At 30.5% G+C, this 20664-nt stretch overlaps 1 protein-coding gene across 1 annotated transcript; it reads left to right on the top strand.

The window, feature by feature from the left end:
- The first annotated feature begins 8244 nt into the window (after positions 1–8244).
- LOC128163657 (uncharacterized) lies at positions 8245–20362 on the top strand. Its single transcript, XM_052827282.1, has 5 exons — positions 8245–8309; positions 16869–16901; positions 17115–17259; positions 19394–19496; positions 20163–20362. Exons 2-5 carry the CDS (start codon positions 16871–16873, stop codon positions 20223–20225), a joined length of 342 nt encoding a protein of 113 aa, XP_052683242.1. The 5' UTR covers positions 8245–8309; positions 16869–16870; the 3' UTR covers positions 20226–20362.
- Positions 20363–20664: the final 302 nt, after the last annotated feature.

Here is a 20664-nt window from a genome sequence, read left to right as displayed (position 1 = left end):
AAAGTTGCCAGAAGCGGAGTCACGGGAAAATGTCTTAGTGTTATTCGTAAACTCTACAGTGATGTTCAATCATGTGTGAAGTTCAAATCAGATCTCTCTGAGTTCTTTTCTTCCACAAGGGGAGTAATGCAGGACGAGGCACTTTCTCCATTCTTATTCTCCTTATTCATTAACGACTTCGAATCTGATCTCCTTAAGGTAGCTCGCGGGTTTACTTGCTTGTGAGAAAACCTACCTTGAAAATTTGTCCACGTGATCCATAGGTTTTATAGTTTTATTTCTAAAATTTATTTAAGATTCGTCTGCGCGGTAATAATGTTATCGTGTTTCAAATACAGTGTCATTAATAAAATTAAGCAACGCCATTTCAATGAAATATATAGCAAAATGCACATTTTAACCGAGAAACGCATTACAAAACTATGCTCCAAACTTTTAAACGATTCAGACGAAATTAATCATACTCAACACAAAAACAGAGGAGATAATTATGAATCAATTCATTAAAAAATATCAGTATGTGTTCTCGGCCAATTTTTGGCAAAAAAACTTCGAAGATTTAAAAGATTTCTCAAAACCTTATATTTTCATTACGACGTTAGCCTGACGTAATCATTTCCTTACTTCTTAGAACACCAAAATTGAAATGCATTTATTGCCAAGAACATGTAAATGCTTATTAGACATTATTGTGAATGTTATCAAATGCAATTAATGTAAGGCTGTAAAGATACAGAAAATTGCTATTTTTGTTTTTATGAAACTCTGAGTCAATCAATGCAAAAATAAAATGCCAGGCAACTACTGACATTATAAGTAAGTAATCGAATAAAACAGTTATCTCAAGCCAAAAGAAATTTAAGAATTTAATCGGTAGTACAGATTACGGAAAGTTATAATTGTAAAAAAAAAAAGTGAAGTTCATGCATGTATACATTCTATTTTAAAACATGACTTTAAATGGAAGAGTTCTAACGCACACTCATTCTTTATCTTTATAGAACAAAATGTGACAATGTATGTGACATCTTTAAATTTTCAGCACTTGATATTATAAATCTTTGTATAAACAGTCATAAACCGCATATAAGCTTTTTAAAATATTTTTCTTTTATGCTTCTAAATATCTCATTTGTCATTTTAAAAAAGAATTATGAGTTTACTATGACGGTCAACTCTTTACGTCGATTCCTATTATGACGTCAGCAAACCCGCGAGCTACGTTAAGAGTGTATGTGAACCTATTCAACTTAACGACATCTCAATGTTTCTTTTGATGTTCGCAGACGACACTGTTTTACTGTCTGAGTCTAATGAGGGTCTTCAAAATATCTTAGGTAATTTGCATGTTTATTGTGAAAGTTGGAATATTAATGTAAATGTGACTAAAACAAAAGTTGTTGTGTTCCGAAAAGGATCAACACTACCTAAAAGTTACAGATGGTTTTATAATAAGCAACCGGTCGAGCTTGTAAATAGTTTCAATTATTTAGGCATGACCTTGAGTTTTAATGGTAAATTTAATCTAACACAGTAGATACTGGCTCAACAACGTAGCAAATGCATGTTTGGTATACGTGGTTTTCATACAGGAAAGGACGTTAAAGGTGTCCATACTCGATTTTGTAAATTAATACTAAGAGTGTTCAGTTCCACGCCCAATTTTATGATATATCCGGAACTGGGTCGTTTGCCTTCAATTATTTCAGAAAGTTAAAATTACTGAAATATTGGGTGAAAATATTAAATACGCAAAATTATATATTAAAAAACATACATGAGGATATGTATTCCACCCAATGTGAAAATTCTTAGATTTTTATGGTAAACGATTTCTTGTGCTCTGCTGGCTTTGGCAATGTTTGGTATGCACAAAACGTTCTAAATCAAAGAAAACTGTTTTTAGATATTAAGCAAAGACTATGTGATGTCTTTATCCAGGAAAGAGACGCCTTCTTTGCATGTTCCTCTAAATGTTACGTATACAAATATTTGTAAGACCCTTTTGGTCTCCAGTATTATCTTAAAAATGTATATCAGAAACTTTTGTTCACTATTTGACAAGATATAGATTTTCTGCACATAGACTAGTAATAGAACAAGGTCGGTATAATCAAACTGTACACTCGCGTCGCATTTGTAGATTTTGTACTCTTAATATGATTGAAGATGAACATCGCTTCATTCTAGAATGTCCAAAGTACAGTCATTTACGGTGTTTTAATATAAAAAATTATTACTGCTCACAGCCTTCTTGATTCAAGCTTGTTCAGTTGCTGAGTTCGAAAAATAAGAAACAATTAAACATATTATGTATTTTTTTTAAGAAAGCCACAGAGTATAGAAAGAATTTTGCTTTAAGTAATACATATAATATGTTTTACGGTGCGACCGTTGGGGCGAGCGCAGCATGTGATCAAATAATAAGTTATGATAAATCAATAAAAATAAAAGTATCAACGTAACGTAAATGAATTTAAATGCAAAATAAAATATAAACATGCCTATTTTTTCTAGTAAATTTTCATTATTCATAATTTATGAGATTGTTTATTTATTTAAATAGAATTTATCTCAGTTTTTACAATGTTGTTAAATAATAAAGATTTTAACATAATGTTTATTGCAGTTTATTTCCTCTGTTTTTGCAGCAGACATTTTTCTTAAACTTACATATAAAAAATTGACTTATCATAGAGCCCCACCCCCCCCCCCCCTGTTTAAAAAAAATATAATTTACGTATAAAAAAAAATTGCTGATCATATAAGAAAAACGGTTATGGACCCCCCCCCCCTCGGGAGGATGTAATAAATGTGAAAATAAAGATACCATTGAGCAGTTAAAGAGCTAAATGCATACTACGCACTCACCATTCCTCACCCGGATTAGAATTTTCCTGATTTTAAGAATTTTTTTTTCATTTTGCTTGTAAATATTTTTTGAATGATGCTGCCGCGCCCCTTTTAAAAACGTTCCTGGAAATTAATTACTGTAAATATATAGTGAATAAAATAAATGTGAGCATTCATCCAAATGAGAGCAAGTTACAACTGTTTCCTATTAAAAAAAATGTTCCCATTCGTTAGCTTTGCAAGATTTTGAGAAGATTTTGGTACTTATATTATTAGCAGATTTACAATAACTACTTAGAGTAATTTCCCCTTATTGTGACGTCAAATTTCACGTCGGTCAAGTGTCGTCTCAATCGTAACTACTCGGCCATTTCCGTCACCGCAAATTTTTATCGGTTACGGAAAAGGGCGAGCGTGATCCGAATGGTGTCATCTGTCTCTTTGAAAAAACCCTGAACAAAAAACTAAGTGAAATATACTGTTTTGTTTACTTAAAAAGCATGATATTCTTGAAATTACACAATTGATCTGTTTCTCAAAAGTTTTACTTTGATTCTCGCGAGAAGGAATCAAGTCTAGTGAGATCGTCCGACATTGATAAATTGCATTGTGGGTCAAAATTTACTGACACCGAAAAATTCTGTGGGATCAATGTGCAAGAAATCCATTGTGACGTCACTCGAAGAAACGACAACTCTGTTAGTCTTATGTAATGGAATTATTTTATTTACAATGCATGATGTACATAGTCTTTTATCTTGTTCTCGTGAGAGTGTGAAATGGGAAACCATATTTACAGGGAATTACTGGGACGATTTAAACAAGGCATTACTGGTCCGATTTACTGACGCCAAAAAAATCCGTTGAATGAATGTGCAACTAGTCCGAATTTTCTATTCACACACGCCTTGCCGGTAGAGCTCGCTTCGCGCCGGCGCTGCGCACCGGCGAGCTGCGCTCGCTATTATCGTCCAAATAAATTTAAGTATCATAATATATATATATGTACATTTTTTCTTTTCTTTTTTTTTATTGTAATTACATTGTACATTTGTGGTAATATCTCATAATGGCAGATGTGTCTGTGTACTGCCAAAAAATTTGTTCACATTGATTATGTATTTACATGTATTTATACAATGCCTATAAACCATGTGGTTTTGAGCTAATAAGCTATACGTACTTTTATTCAAAACAACAATTTAATTTACCAAATCAAGAGATCCTGGACACCAATAATTAGCCACTTAAAAATAGGAAGAGATGCATCAACAGAGCGGACAAACGTATGGACCAAAAATGTCGAGAAAAAGCTTTTGACTTAAAATTCATTCAAAGCTAAAAATTGCTGCGTTAATTGAGATAATTGTCATGATTTGACAACTATAAGTTGTCATGTTGTAAATTTTGTATTTACTGGTTCCTGGTAAATTCAAAGTTCACAACATGATATAATGATTAAGTTTTCAAAATTTTCTTACTTTGTTACAAATAATTGACTGAGAACATTCAAGTGGTTGATTGTCATGATCGAGCAATAGCCTTGTACTCGAGTACGTGTTGACATCCCTAATCTTCAGACATTTTAAAATGTTTTTTGTCGGTATGAAAGTAGGTAGCATTGGAGGAAAATGCCTAACACGCATTGTTGTTAGACACCGACATTTCATTAAATATGATACAGTTTACATATTAAATCGATTCTTATGCTTAAGACATATGTAAAAAATAAAATTGGCCTTGAAATTATGCTTTGCAACCTACGTTTTGATTAGCTAGTATAGGTATGTTAATTTTTATTTTAATTGGGACAAACCTAATTTTTCCTTTAAATTATGCAAACATACACTCTGCTAGCTGTAAGTAGATAGTTAAATAGGTAGTTTGTCTATTTAAGCTATTTAATCGGTAATTGCATGAATGGGAAGAGTATTAAAATGAGGATAAAATTATACAATACATTATCACTAATACTTGTTGTTAAATTTCGAGTTTGATATTACTGATTAAAAATGATATTAGAAAATATGCATATTATGCTATTTCATGTGTGTTTTATTCAACGAGTTAAAATTGTATTTATTTTTGAGAGGCTTGCCGAGCAAATATAAACATCATTTCAACAAGTTAAGAAAGATAAACACAACTAGAGCAAGGCTCGTTGCAAAGCAATGAGTGTGTCTTCCGTTAATGTCGAAATTTAAGCTAAAGTTCCTGTAAGAAGCAGAGTTCTGAAACCAATAAACATAAGTAACTAAGACAAACAGAAAAAAATCGAATTATTCTTGGTACAACTTAAAAAAACCCGAGTGATTCTTAGTACAAAATAACAAAAACCTTATCAATTTCAAGAACGACTTATCAATTACATATCCGAATGTGTAATAGTGCGATTTAACAATTATCGAATAATCTTAAGTACGAATTTATCTCTGAACAAAATAATAGTTTCTTAATCAAGAATGTGGAATCAAAGTTTCCGGAAAAATCAATTTTTAAACCCCTATATCCCCATAATGCATTGTCCGATTTTAAAATATATTTCAGTTTTAAATTATGATTAATAAGCTCTTATTTTTTGCTTTATGATTAATAACAAATTATCGCTTAAATATTAGTTATTATAAAAAAAGACTTTGTAGCCCTTCCGGCCTCTAATTTGAGGGGTCGTGTCCCTTTTTCTTGATATCAAATTAAAGTTCTCGAAAATATAAACATTTTTTGTTCAACAAGTATTCAAGAATTGTTAACCGTTTTAAAGATATCCAAACAAATGTGTACCGGGGCCACCAACAAAAAACTTTTAGGTCCCACATTGTTAAAAACATTATTCTGAGGAACTTTTCTTCTACAATGCTTTTCAAAATATTTCTCCCTTTCCAGATATTAATGATTAGAGTTTTGGGCCCCTTGAAGCCCCTAATTGCGTAATATATGACTTAGGTATGGTACCATATAGATAAACAACTGTACAATGAACATTTTTGCTCCTATAACAAATAACATTTTTGTTTTTCAGTAAAGAGTTATTATAAAAAGATTTTAGAGCCCTCTTGGCCCCTTATTTGAGGGGCCAGCCGTTATTTCTTGATCAAATAAAAGGTCTTGTAAATATAAACACCTTTGGTCAACAAATGTTCAGAAATTGTTGACCGTTCTAAAGATATCTAAACAAATGTCTTTTCGGGGCCAACCCTTTAACTCTTTACTGGGGCCACCAACAACAATTATTTAGGAAGCATGTTGTTAAAAACATTATTTTGAGCATTGTTTGTTCTATAATGTTTATCAAAATATTTATCCTTTTCTAGATATTGAACATCAAAGTTTTGGATTTCTGGCCCCTTGAAACCCCTAATTACGTAAATATGACTTTGGTAGGGTACTGTATAGATAAACAGCTATTTAATGAACTTTCTTGCTTCTATGATTGATAACAAGTTATTCTTCAGTGAAAAGTTATTGCAAAAAGATTTTAGACCCATCTTGGCTCGTAATATGAGGGGGCAGCCCCTTTTTCTTGATAACAAAAAAAGCCCGTAGAAATTGAAACAACTTTTGCATTACATGTCTTAACAACATATTTATACATCAAAAGATATTAAAGAAAATGTGCGAAAATTTCGTGAACAAAGTTGGTGCTAATTTTCAGGTTCTGGCTAGCTTCACGGCCTTGTGCAATTTTCATAATTAGAAGCATGAAGGGACATCTACAGATATTCAACTTCAATCCCTAAAAATTTCAAGCTTTTATCTTGATTAGTTACGGAGGACAAAACCACCCTTCAAAATTTACAAAATCGTCAGTATCTGAAACTGAAAGTGACGTCATCATTTAAAATTTTAATGATCTGTAGCAACTATGATGCTCTATTAGTCCTAAAAATTTTGTGTAAATCGGTCGAATAGTTTTTGAAAGATTAAGCTCCAAAAAAGTCAGAAAAAAATGTAACTAGAGCAAAGCTCGTTGCAAAGCAACGGGTGAGTCTTCCGTAAATGTCGAGAGAAAAGCTAGAGTACCTGTAAGAAGCAGAGTTCTTAAGCCAATAACAAGAGAAACTATAACAATAAGAAATAAATTGAATAATAAATCCGAATATGTTCAAGTACGACTTAACATTTTTTTTGGTACGAGTTAATTTTACGTTTAACTTTACGCTCTATTTTAAACCAAGAACGCGGAATCAAACTTTCTGAAAAATAAAAAAAACAACATAAAAATAAAGAAAAAGAAACCGTAGAATAACAAGAGGGACTTCCGTTGGAAACGGAAGACCCTACTAATAAAGAAAAAACAAGAGGGTCTTCTGTTGGAAACGGAAGACCCTAATCATAGATGCTTTATTTATCTCATACGATTCGACTTATCAAAAGCTTTTGGAACAGTCCCTAACAAATGAAACGAACTAGACTTTGTTTCAACCTTATCGATAATGCAAATCTGTATTACGTGGTTATCATGACCTTGCCCAATAAAATAAAGTACAACTGTTTTGACTTGAAGTATCACCCAAATAAACTTAAATTTGAAATACTCTTTTATTCTCTAAATAAATATTTCTCATAGGGTAATTACTTGAAATGAAAATATGAAAGACTTAGATACTAGTAGTGAAATTGTTGACAAACACAAAGTTGCGGAAGCTATATAGTTTGAATTGGCTCGAAAGCGAAACAGTTACCGTAAACCTGGTTTTAATGATGAGTTGAAAATGTAAAAATGTTCACGAAAAGAGAGTTGACGTGTATTAATTTTGACAATATTTCAATTCTGACTGTATAGTATATTGAATATAGAGACAAGATTTATCGCTACATCACACTGTGATCCTGATAAATACGACCTTTCAAATGTCGATTAAAATTGGAGTGGACACAAAATACACTTAAAACTAACAAAGAATCATACATTAAAGTAATCATATTCTAATATTCTATGCTTATAACTTTGAAAAAATTAATATTGAAAACGGACATCGAATATCAATCAGCTTTTGTAAAAGATCATGAGAGTCGATAATAGACTGAGTAAAATCATCAATTCTCTCACAAAATATTTAATTATTAAAAAAATGTTTCTAACTAATGTATAATACTATTTTTGTTGGTATTGCTATGCTTTACATCTACATCATTGGACCTATTAGATAAAATACTGAAATAGAAAATTAATTAGAACATATTTTTAATGTAACTTAAAATATTTGTCACTGTAAATATTACCGGTTAACATCTGATAACCATGCAGGCTTTCATGTTTATCAATGAATATTATCTTAACTATGTTGTTCATTGTGACCTTTAAATGATGCTTTGAAACCTACAATTTGATTGGCTCGTTGAAGTGTCTTATTTGTTACATAAGGTAGGGTATCCCACAGGTTTCTCTTCAAATTTTGCAAAATATACATATCTGAAGCTATAAGTGAAAAGTGCAGAGGTAGTTCGTCTTTTAAGTAAGTAATTTCATAAGCATTTTTTTATAAAAAGGTTAAGTCTTTAAATGTGGATATAATTAGATATTATATTGTAGTTATTTATTGTGGTTTTATTTTCGAAATGTGCTTTTTTAAATATGTGAGCAAATTGAAAATGGTGTCTATATTCCCGAGGCTTGTCAAGCAAAAGTTTTAGTATGATTAAAAATAAATGTAGAATCACACAACCAATGGTGTTTTATTAAACTCACACGGTTTCATTTGAGACAATCCATAAATTGACATGGACTAGTTTTTCTACACCTTTATTGATAACGGAACGGTGTATTATGCAGATATTGTTAACTTGCCCATACAACAAACTTCAATGTGGAATGTTTCTTGTCAGATAAACTTTGATATGCTTTTTTATTCTTGAAAGATATTATTTACGTCTTTTCGGAAATGAAATAGCTGTTCCAATGTTAAGTATTACTACAAAAATACAAAAGGTACTGTGGTTTCATTAATATTCAAGGTTATAAAGTGGATGAAGTGAAAATCACAGTTTCAAGGATACGTAAATTCGTGGCCAATGACCCTACCAATACAAATTAATAGTAGAAAGTTTATGGATAAACTTAACAACGAAATTCACGAAAATTAGCATTCATCAAATATTGATGAAACCACATGTACAGTACCATGTATGTTTGATTTCTCAATATTTGTTTCTTAAAGCTGCTTGGTCCAATTTTATATCAAATTTTATGCACGCTTTTAAACGATGGTTATACTTAGTATATGTATAATAATAGACATTGCAGTAGTTTTTTCTAGTCAATTCAGCCAAATTTCAATGAAGAAAAATACGTACAAAATTTGCTAACAAACAAACGACATAAAAGGGTACCGCGTTATTTTGCCTCATGTTAAATTTCACCCCTGACGACGAGACGGGTATTGTTATATTACGACTTTGACATCGCATTAATTGAAGGTCGAAATAATCAGACAAATTAAAAATAAACATGTGTACGTTTTGTTCGCTAATATTTCTGAAGTTTTCTTTTCTTGACAATCGATTTTTAACATGTGGGTTGAATAACCAAAATCATTTGGGGGACGAAACCAAACGGTTTCCTTTTCTAAGAATTCCTGTGATGCACTTTGGTTTGTTTTTTCGTTTGCTTAGAAAGAAATTATTTTTATTTACTTTGAATATTTCTAACTTTGAAAGGAGACTGATTCTGTTCGTGTAAATAGGAGAAAGTCCATAACTTTCTAAAATTTTTATACTGTAATAACAAAAAAATCGGACCAAGCAGCTTTGAAGCTTAAATCTTTTAAATGCAAATAATGAAATGACTCGAGAGAGAAACAGTTGCTACAGTTTAGCACAGTGCTGTACCTATGTCCTCCAGGAAAATTCGGGTAGAAAGACGATAAACAATTGGAGGCCATCGTTGTAATTTAAAAAAAGAACGATTCATCTAATGTTGATAAAAGTGTATTAAAAGAAATTCCAACGAGTCAAATACAGTAATTTGTTAAATCATGCACACTTTTAAAATATATCAGAATTTATAAACGGTTATATAATCCTACTTATAATGAGACAAAGTTACAACATTAATAGTATACAAGATTCAACATTTTTCTCAGCAAATAGTTGTAGAGAGAACACCAATTATCCTCTCTCATATATTTTTAAATTTATAAAATAAGTATGCAACTGCGGTTTGCTGTTTTAAATGTTTAAAAAAAGGCATTGTTCTGGTCATGTGTGCGTAATTTGCATACAAAATTTAAAAATGTAGAGTCTAATATTTATTGCTTTACACCAATTAATAACAGTTTTGGGAAGAAACAAGCCAGTTAAAAAATTGTTTACATTTTTATCCTCATATGTACAGGATGGTCGCACACCATCCTTGACAAAAAAAAAAGGACATCAACTTTAACAAAGTCATTGACAAATGTGTCTCTAAATTGTTAAGGTATACGTTTTAATTACTCATTATGACTTTTTTTTAAATTCCACTGGTGAGAATGAAAAACCATCTATTGTGTGTTATCGACTTTTATTGTAGTGTTATTTTTCACTTTTAAAAAAGAAGGTCAATGACCTACTTTTTGAGTTAATGCTCATTGAATATTTTCGGAAAATTAAAGGAAAATCCCTAAAAATGTTACACTATGATTGCGATTTTCTTAATTGTGAAAATAAATAAATCAAACTTGTTTAACACTTTTAAAAATAAAATACAGTTTATGGATGGCAGTGATAGTAATTACATACAAAACATTAAATTTTCGTTCGCAATTTTTATAGATATTCTAGTCTGAATTTCCTCTTTCACTCTTCAAATGCCTACCCATTTTTCCAATTTTACAAAAAAAAACTACTTATATTGATCTTATTCTGTTGGAATATAATTTATATGAGGTCAATGATGAAATTTTTGAGATATGATGTTTTTTGGTTTGTTTTTTAAATATTCTTCAATTTTTTAAAAATTCGTGCCATACGATTATTTTAATGAATTAGAGAAGTAAAACTAATAGAAAATATGCAAAATTGTATAGACTAAAATAGAGATCTTCACTTTTAATATTAGAGTACTGCCAAAAATGTTTTAGCGGAAAACAAAATCTGCAAAATTTAGTCCGATTTTTTTCTGTTTGTCTAAAAGTCTATTTTTGTTTGAGCCTTATTCCATAATATAGTAGAAATATCGAATGTTATGTCAATAATAATTCATTTCACAAATACTTTTAATTTGTGTTTAGAACAAATTTGAACTCATGGCATTGAACTTTATAAATCCTAATTTGAGAACTCAAACCTTAAGTAAACAACATCCTTAAAATGTAAATGCACTTTGATTGGATTTCAATTCAAACATCAATTTCTAAGTTCATCTTTAAATTCATTATGACAGTGATAAAGTGTATAATTTGTTAAATTAATGTTCATGTGGTTGCATCAAATATGTAGGTCATCTTTTAACTATGCTTTAATAAAAGAGAAATACTTAAAACTGCAACTCATTTTGATGTACACAAGTATTCAAATATTTCATATAAATTGTTAATCAAATGGATTTAAATTAGGGATTTCTAAGATTTATTTGGTTTTTTTTTCTAAAAACATTGAACGAAGAACAATCTAACAATCTAGGATCCAGACTTTCATAATGAATTGAAAGATATCTGCAATGTAGTTGCTATATTTGTATAAAATAATGATATTCTGAGGACTTATACTCAGTTAAAGATTGTTCTCGTAATGGAGCAGAATGGAATTAAAGGAACTTAGACATGATTTGGTTTAAAATCTTTAAATTTTATTTTTCCATTTTCACTGTTTATAATGATAGATATAGAAGTTAATAATGCTATGTTAAAATTTGAAAGTCAAATATCAAGTTATAAGCAAGATACAGAGTTCATAATTCTTTGTTTTGTAAACAAAGCTCGATTATTGTCATTGTTTACATATGTGTCATATTGGTGTAAGTTTCAATAAAACATAACTTTCTTTTGTTGATAAAGGTATTTATGAAGATATTGAAATAGTTTAAATTGTTTTTTACAAGTCATTTTCTCTCAGAAATGGTATTCTCTACATTATATTTTTTGTAAAAAACCATAAGCTTCGTTAACATTACAATGATTACTCACCTCTGTATCGCGCTTGTAACTTGATTTTAACATTCAATATTTTGGTCAATCATTTAAAATGCGTCAGTAAACCATTTTATATATAAAAAATAAAAATAACATTTTTGATCTCGAATCGTGTCTAAGTCCCTTTAAATTCAATGAGACCCAAACGTGTGTTATCGTAGTTCCTTGTTATTTGTTTTTTTTAAATTTTGATACCTAAGGTGTAACATCCCTCTGCTACTAATTTTGTCATATACGAGGGTTGTCCCAAAATAATGTAGACAGGACACATAATTTATAATCTGTTCACTGCAATTTCATTAGACTTCTATTTTTTCTTCAATGACCCTTTGGTAAACAATGCTGAAAATTTCAAGTCTGTACTTTATTTTTTTCTCGAGAAAATGAATAATTAGTAACAACAAGTTTTGTCAGGCGGCGCAATGTGCGACGTCGAAAATTTCCAGTTTTACGTTGTTGCTAAACCCTCCACATCCTTTACGATAACATTTACGTTTTATTTCTGAAAATGTCTTAGAAAAAATATTATCTTTGAACATATACCCTGAGTGCACATTCAACATAAATTTCTAGTTTTTGTTTTTTTTAATATTTTTTAAGTACAAACGATCTGTCGGCTCCAAACTTGCCCTGTATTACTTGTTGTCTAACGTCCGTCTTGCCGAAATGTGTCGTTCAACATTTTGACGTCCATTGATATCGTTCGGAGTTTCTTTTTCCCACTTAATGTAATCATACTTGTTCAAATATTTTCAATGTTGATTAACTACCTAATCACAAAACGCATTTCTCATCGATTTTGTTAATTTCATTTCATTTACTTCCAAAGCCGCTTAGGATTTATTTCATGGTCTTTACAAAATTTTATCAGTTACTGCTGCGCCCCTTAAACGTTGACATCGTCATTTTATTACAAGTTAACTTTTCAACTTGTCACAAAACGCGCTATAAAATATTTAAAAGTTTTGTTATAGTCAAAACATTTTCTTTGTAATTAATAGAATTATTATCAAATATCAATGTATGTTTTATATGAATTTTTTCATTCAAAAAGTACTTTTCCTCGCAATTTTCATTTCATTATGTTGATTTTAACTTTTTGTTTTTGACATTGCGCCACATTTCGAATTTCTGATCTAACATGCTTTCATTTCACTAATTTAATCTCAAACAATATTTGATTTTAAAACATTATTTGAAATCTAATTTCTTAAACCCTTTGTGGCACAAATTTCATCTTCTTTTGTCTTCGATTAATTGAATAACGCCACTTGTTTACGCTATTTTGGGACAACCCTCGTATTTTTTAAAAAATCGCATATTGATTATCATCAAAGTCAATATCAATCGATTCATATGAAACAAAGTTTAAGCGATGAAGCGCTGCTAGATTTTTCAAAAATTCATAATATGTTAAATCATGATATGAAGAAAACTAGACATAATGATTATAAATAGCAAAATTTTACCATCGCAGCATAAAATTAAAAATCTAAAATGCATATGAAAATGATATATAGTAATATACATTTTCAATTCATATTACAAAACATATTGAAGCGCTGCATTTTAGTTCAGAATAGCAGTTTGTTGTATAGGTTTGAAACAAAGTTATCTTTCTTTATCATAGACTATTGAAGGTGTTACATACATGTTTTACATACAGTGCATGATAAATTGCCACAGTTTCTAACTTTTCAGACAAGGTTTTCTGTTTTTAAATTTGGATAAGATAATAGTACAAAATGGATATATATTAAAGAAATCCTAATTATGTAAACCAGAGCATTTTTTTATGTAACAAAAAAGGGAATCTTCAAGTAATTGTTATGATATCAATTTATGGATATATTGTCTTCAATCAAATGAGATATTAGGTGTTGTTTTTTCAATTTGTTTTCCCGTATCTGCTCCCTCAGAATAGTAAAGCCTTATTCATTTTAAAACATTTGAAATGTTATAAGTATTAAACGATTATAACTAAGTCTAAAATTTGTAATTGTCTTGGTCCCATTTTTCTCAATTATAATTCATTCAGCTCTGTGAACGAGCTATAGATAAAGGATAAAGAAATAAAACTATTCCATCAAAATATTTTCTGGCCTAAAACATCAAACATGTACTGTACATGTACTAAACAAGTACATAAAATTTAGTTATATTTAAAAGAAGAATTAATCCATCGGGAGGGGGGAGGGAGAGGTGGAGGACTAGTCATGTAGATATTGCCTCATAATTACTTTATCATTATGATACATTTCATGTCATTTTTTTTGTGTAAAAATTGTCTTTACTTTTTTGCCCTGGGGTTCAGTTCTTTCCATTCAAATTTTCTTTGTCTATATTTGAATTTAAATAAGTGTATCGCCTTCCAACATAAATTGGGACCCAGCACCACCTCCCTTGTTCTTACATGCCTCAAAAATTTTGACTTAAAGTAGATCCAGTGTTCTGTGATGTCACACTTTTTTGTAAAACTTTGAATTCTTTAAAAATTGTGCAAGATAGTTTTATTTATTTTATGTGAATTTTATCACATGGATGTAATTAGAATTATTGGTAGGTTCAAGATATTTTCGCGCTTAATTTTATCCTAAACTTCCAAATTTTTAAATATCTTATCTATGCAAAGGGGAAATAACTCTTTTTCTGACTTTTCTCTCAGTTGTATGTCTAAATGCTATTTTTTTCTTATTTCAACGATTAATTTTAAAATGATTTTGTAATTTTAGTTTTCTGATAATGTTGACGTTAAAATTAAACAAGAAAAACAAATTTCTGCATACAAGATTTTACTTTTAACAAAAAAAAAATACGGTTTTCTAATGCTAAAATATGCTTTAGTTTATATTTATCTGGCATCTCAAAAAGTGTGATGACATGTATATTTTTTCAAACAATTGATGACATTTAAGTCTATTAAGTCAAAATCAGTTCAGTTTTTCAACTTTCCTCAGAGAATTTTACGAGTAGGGAGCTACCTTAACAGAAACAGTGATATTATTTTCTACAGAAGTTATCTCTCTTATCAGAGGGACATTCCACCTTAAGTAATAATATGCAAATATCTTTCATCTATTCCCATTAGTAGTACATACATGTATACATGTAAATGAGTAAAGTTAATCTTGACATTTGAAATAGTGCATGAAACTTATATGTAATACACATGTGAGACATAAAGATGCATGCATCATCCTTAATATTAGCAAATGCTTTTAATTGGTCACATGTGTTAACACATGAAAAGAAAAGGTAAAACATATGCAAAACAAGTGTTTGAATACGTACATGTATGTAAAACATACAGGGCGTTTCATTTTAACGTTGCACATTCGTGAAAACACGTGTGTTAAACACATAGTAAGCTGCACATGTTTGTATTGTACATACATGAGCAATTGCATAACTTTAGGCTTAACATAGTATTTAATTGAATACATATTTTAATGATCTATTAGTCCATGTTTAGAAGATAAAGCATTCAACCATATAATAAATAGAAAAAAATGTGCTATGATTTACCATATTTTATTTGAAAATAATTTATTGCTTTCATGTTTGAAGAGGGGATAAGGCACAAATTGTTTAATTTTACATAATTAGTGATTACACAAAGTGATATTTAATATTAAACACAAAAGTATCAAAGGGTAATAAATACATGTAAAAATTATATTACGTAATGTTTAAAATAATGACAGTAGATAAAGAGACAATAAATGAAAATAACGACGTGTATGTAGCTTAAATGAGATTAATATTTAAACTGAAATTTACATTGATATGAAATTTTTTAGCCTGCATTTTCTCTTATTTTTCTCAATTTTGAAGGTATTGTGATATTTTCTCTATGCTTCCTGCAAATATTTCTGATTGTTATTCAAAATGAAGATAAATTGACAGAAAAGTTTATATAATTACCATTTAGAATGAGAGATAATCCAGTTTTTGTGATTTCTTAACACAAATCTATTTATAGAAAGCTCCTAAAAGGCCAAAAAAGGTAATTGTATTGAAAAATCATCATTCAAAAAACACGTTTCAAAACCCAAGTACTTTTTGTTAGCTCAAACTAGTTGAAAAATCCAGAATTAATGTAATTGCTTTAAGAAAAAATGAAAATTAAGCTCAGAAGTCTACATTAATTCTGAATTGCAAATCATCCGACATTTTTCTACGCCAATATTCTGCAAAAAAAGTTCTTGTTAGATTCTAAAATGTGATGAATATTTAAATGCCAAGTTGAAGAGTTGTAGAAAATAAAGAAAAATATGATCACCGTAATGTGTAACAAAAAGCTATGTTTTAGGTAAAATGCTTTACATAAAACCGATTAAAGGGGAATGGTCACGATTTGGGTCAAAAATTATTTCCCCTATATTAATGTTTACAATGCTTCACTAAGGCATTTTTAATAGTCATTTTAAATTGGAGTTTAAGTTCGTTGAGTTATAAGCGAGTTACAAAGCTTACAATTTTTTGCTATGTAAACAAAGCTTTTGTTTACGTTTTGAATGTTGAAGTAAAAATTCCAGTTGTTGACCTAAAATGTATGTGTTAAACGTTAGGAACTGTTTATTCATGCTTAAAATGAATAATATGATAGACAAATCAACTTGAAAAAGATTTTTTACTGGTATACTGAACCTATGTAAACAAAACCAGGGCACGAGCCTTGTTTACATGACAAGAAATTGTGAGCCCTAGCTGTGTCTTGCTCATAACTCTACATGTACGACTGACTCTCAAATTTCACTTTATCACTAGAAATGCATTCATAAAGCATTATAAATAATAAAAGCAGAAAAATAGAATTTGACCAAAATCGTGACCATGCCCCTTTATTCAGTTTTATGTTATATAGGTACCATTTATAGAGCATGTTTTTTTTTCTAATTTCAGGGATGACTAACAATGATATAAGCACTTTTAAAGGCACGTATACATGTATATTTTAAAGTCGACCAAAAGATAAAAAAATAAACAAGTGACCAGAAAAGCATTTAATGAAAATTACCAATCAAGATAGCAAGTTTTTTGAATAAAACAATCTTTATAGCAGGGTACTAGAAAATCGAGTTATATCTGCGATAAACGGTTGTAAAGTAGGTTGAAGAAAAATAACCAATAATTTCATTTATATTCTAGCGCGATTCATTAATGGAAATGAAAGTACACGATCCACATGGGTGAAGTTGTCAAAGACAGAGGCGCAGCAGAATGGACCATTGAAAGGAGTGAAGTTCTCAGATCACAGTAGCGCCATTAAAAGGAACTCGACGATCGAACCTGGGTGATGCACAATGTCACACTATACATAGAGAATAATACATACCATTTCCAAATTACACCCTGCATCAGCCCGAGACAGACATGTCAGCCAGAGGACCGAAGGCCCTAGGGTTGATATTGGTCGAGGACTGATACAGTGTGTACTATGAGATATTGTATGCATTATATTTTTTACAAATTTATAGTAATTAAACAAATCTAAGATATGTTCTACATGTACGCTTAAGTTCAATGAAGACGTAATATAACCTTTAAATTACTTCATACTTTGGGAAGTATAGATCATTGGCTTTAATTTCTTTCTAATTTTAAAGTGGAAAAAATCAGAGGAGTTCAGAGAGGGATGAGATACGGATCCGTATTAGCCCCACAGATCAATATAAGCCCTGCAGAATCCCTTTCAACCTTTGAGGTTGATACGGGTATTTCAAAGTATGCTGTATCAAATATGCAAAAACCCTGTATTTATTACAAAGTATATAATACTAAAGATACTGTGTATGCCGTATCATGTTATACATGAGGTAACATTTTTTTAAGCTAGACCTATGATTTTATCGGTGTATGATTCTATGTCCGCCGTTTGATGTCATGCATGGAATATTGTGCTTTGCACGATGTATAAGGTTATACACGGGATAAGATGCTATAAATAGCTTATTTTTTATGCAAGACGTATAAATGTATGCATGGCTTAGGTACTATATAAAGTGTCAGTTGTTACACTTATGCATAAAATATATGTAATATAAGCTGTAGGATTCTACCTTTGTACCGCGTATGATGCTATGCACGGCATATGATTTTATGCACAACATTTTGTTGGACATGAATAGTTATCATGTTTATACTATGCCATCTATCTCCATATCTTTTTAATTTTTTTTAGGATCTTATACATTTTCTTGTGTACATTGCATGATACTCATAATACATATGCTATAGTCAAGCCAGATATACATGTATATGCAGCGCATTTGGTAATTTTTAATGAGAAGGCACATAACTTTGAAAGAAGAGCAATTGAAATCGATAGGAGGAAAAAATCAAACATACTGCATTCACACATTATTATTTTTCACTCGGAAAAATTCACATGAACAAAAACAGATTTCTTAAGAAAATGTATCATGGGAAATGTTGACATTATTTCTCTATTACTTAGAATACTCAGATTACCTCTAACAATATTTTAACGTTATCATCCGGGTCTGTTCCAATGCGAAATCCTCGTTGACTCCTTCCTTTTTAGCCTTACATCGAAACCCATTAAGCTAGAAAAGGCGTTTCAGGAGAAATCTTTTGAGTAATAAAGCAAAATGTGAATCGAGGAAATCTTGAGACAGAATATAGTTTTCTTACATGTATAGTCATGTAGGTGACAAACATGTGGCACGTAATGTCTGATATTGTTTGATGGTAACCTTACAACAAAACTTTATGAAAAATGCGTTGACTTTTTTCTGTTGTAAACTTTCCTTACTTATGTAGCAATATACCTTCATCACCTGCATATGGTGTTTTGTCTCTAAGTTTATTCGATACGCAAGGGCTTGCTCTTCGTATGAACAGTTTCTAAGGCGAGGTAAGATACTGATAAACAAGTTGAAAAAACAACACGATCAACGGTTTCGTTGAAAGTCATCTTTTCGTAAGTTCTATAGTCGATACAACGACCTTGTCAGCAAATACAATCTTCCACTGGGTCGCATGCTGACTGAAGTTTTTCATACTAATTGTTGGACCATAATTAATCACCTAATTGTCTACGAACTTTTAATTCGTTTTCCCGATTACGACCAAGAGCTCACGTTGGGTGTGACCGGTCAGCACAAGATGCTCACTCCTCCGAGACACTTGATCCAACCTCTATATTTTTAGAGATGCTTGTTGCTCTGCTATCAATTTGTTTTTCGTTTTATGGATTTTTAAGATTGTTGACGGTTTTTAATTGTCATTTTTAATCTTTATAAGCATGCTTTTAGAGAAAAAACCATTTACTAGTTTGTTCAGTTTACTTTGAAAGTGTTACGTTATTAATTTTAATAATGTATGATATAAATTATTCCTCAGATATAGATTATGAAATATGTTAGAAAACTTAACTTTTGTTTTATTTGAAATAATACGTCTAGGTATGTGAGAGTGAATCTGCCTTTGAATGGAAGGTTGTACAGCTACACTGTAAGTTTCGATGGAGATCGTCGTGAAATAGACCCGAACAACACTTTTATCGTGGTAAGCGAAAATGCATTACAAAGTCCCATGACAGTCCCTGTAGTGATCCATGTAAGCCCCATATATTAAATTCACAATAGCCCGTACATTTGATTCACAATAGCTCGTGCAGTTACGTGCATAAACACCTGGGACTGGCTCCCTAACCAGTTTAAATGATGTATATATCTGCTCATAGGGGGTGGTTATTCGATGCACTGGAAGTAGAAGTCTAACGACAATAAAGCTCTGAGCATTGGCTTAGCGCTTTAAACATGGAGAAATAAAGTTATTGCAAATTTTGTTTATAGACCTTACAAATTAGAGTATATTAACAAAATGTCCGTAAACAATAATGACTCATTCGTTAGTTTTATCTTATCTTAGTTTATCATAAGGCACGTTGACATTTAATTTCCACCATTATACAACGATTTCTTTTGACTTTTTCATTAAGCTTTCTTTTGTTTCTTTTGAAGAAAAATCTTATAACCTTCTTTAAAACATGTCGCTTACTCAAGTATTTTTTCTATTTTGTAATGCATAGTGTGTCGCTTATCCAAAAATTATTGATAGTAAATATCTCTCTATTTTGTAATGTATAGCATTTATATATGTGAGCTGCTTTGTTTTACATGTGTTGCATAAATTGCTATTTATCATGAATATTATTTTTTTCCATTTTAGCCCAATAATGACTCAATTGTCGTCAAAATTGAGAGAATGATGGGGTTTAAACAGCCTGCTTAATTAGGACTGACGAGTCTGTACACAGAATCTGGGAAAGAAAACTATTATAAACATCAAATCAAAATTATACAGATTATTTGTTTACTCCAAGTCTCTTAAATGCAAAATCAAATAAAAATTATGACTTTTTTGTTTAATATTTATCTTTTATGTTCAATTTGAGGCCAAAAATTGAGTTACATAAATGGTTTGTTAGACACGTAAACAGTTACATGAACATTAAATCCCTTCAAAGTATTTACCACGGTTTGACATACATAATTTCAAACACTTAATCCATTTCTGAAATGCGTCAAGGTTCGTTAGTTTATGTAGACCCCCAAGGCACTGACTGATGGCTGGGTCAAGGGCTTATCGGGATTTATAACGACGACCAGATAACTTTTTAAATTTTGGAAAAAGGAAAGTCCCATGGAACTAGGTGTTGAGGGCATGGTAG

The sequence above is a fragment of the Crassostrea angulata genome, chromosome 9 (assembly GCF_025612915.1).
Source record: "Crassostrea angulata isolate pt1a10 chromosome 9, ASM2561291v2, whole genome shotgun sequence".
NCBI classification, from domain to species: Eukaryota; Metazoa; Mollusca; class Bivalvia; order Ostreida; family Ostreidae; genus Magallana; species Magallana angulata.
This window is presented reverse-complemented; position numbering and strand designations above follow the sequence as displayed.

Excerpts from the sequence above, each read along its gene's own strand:
- LOC128163657 (XM_052827282.1), top strand. The coding sequence starts at position 16,871 with ATGACTAACAATGATATAAGCACTTTTAAAG. Across the intron at positions 16,902-17,114 it reads TGATATAAGCACTTTTAAAG|CGCGATTCATTAATGGAAAT; the intron begins GCACGTATACAT and ends TTTATATTCTAG. Across the intron at positions 17,260-19,393 it reads AACTCGACGATCGAACCTGG|GTATGTGAGAGTGAATCTGC; the intron begins GTGATGCACAAT and ends TAATACGTCTAG.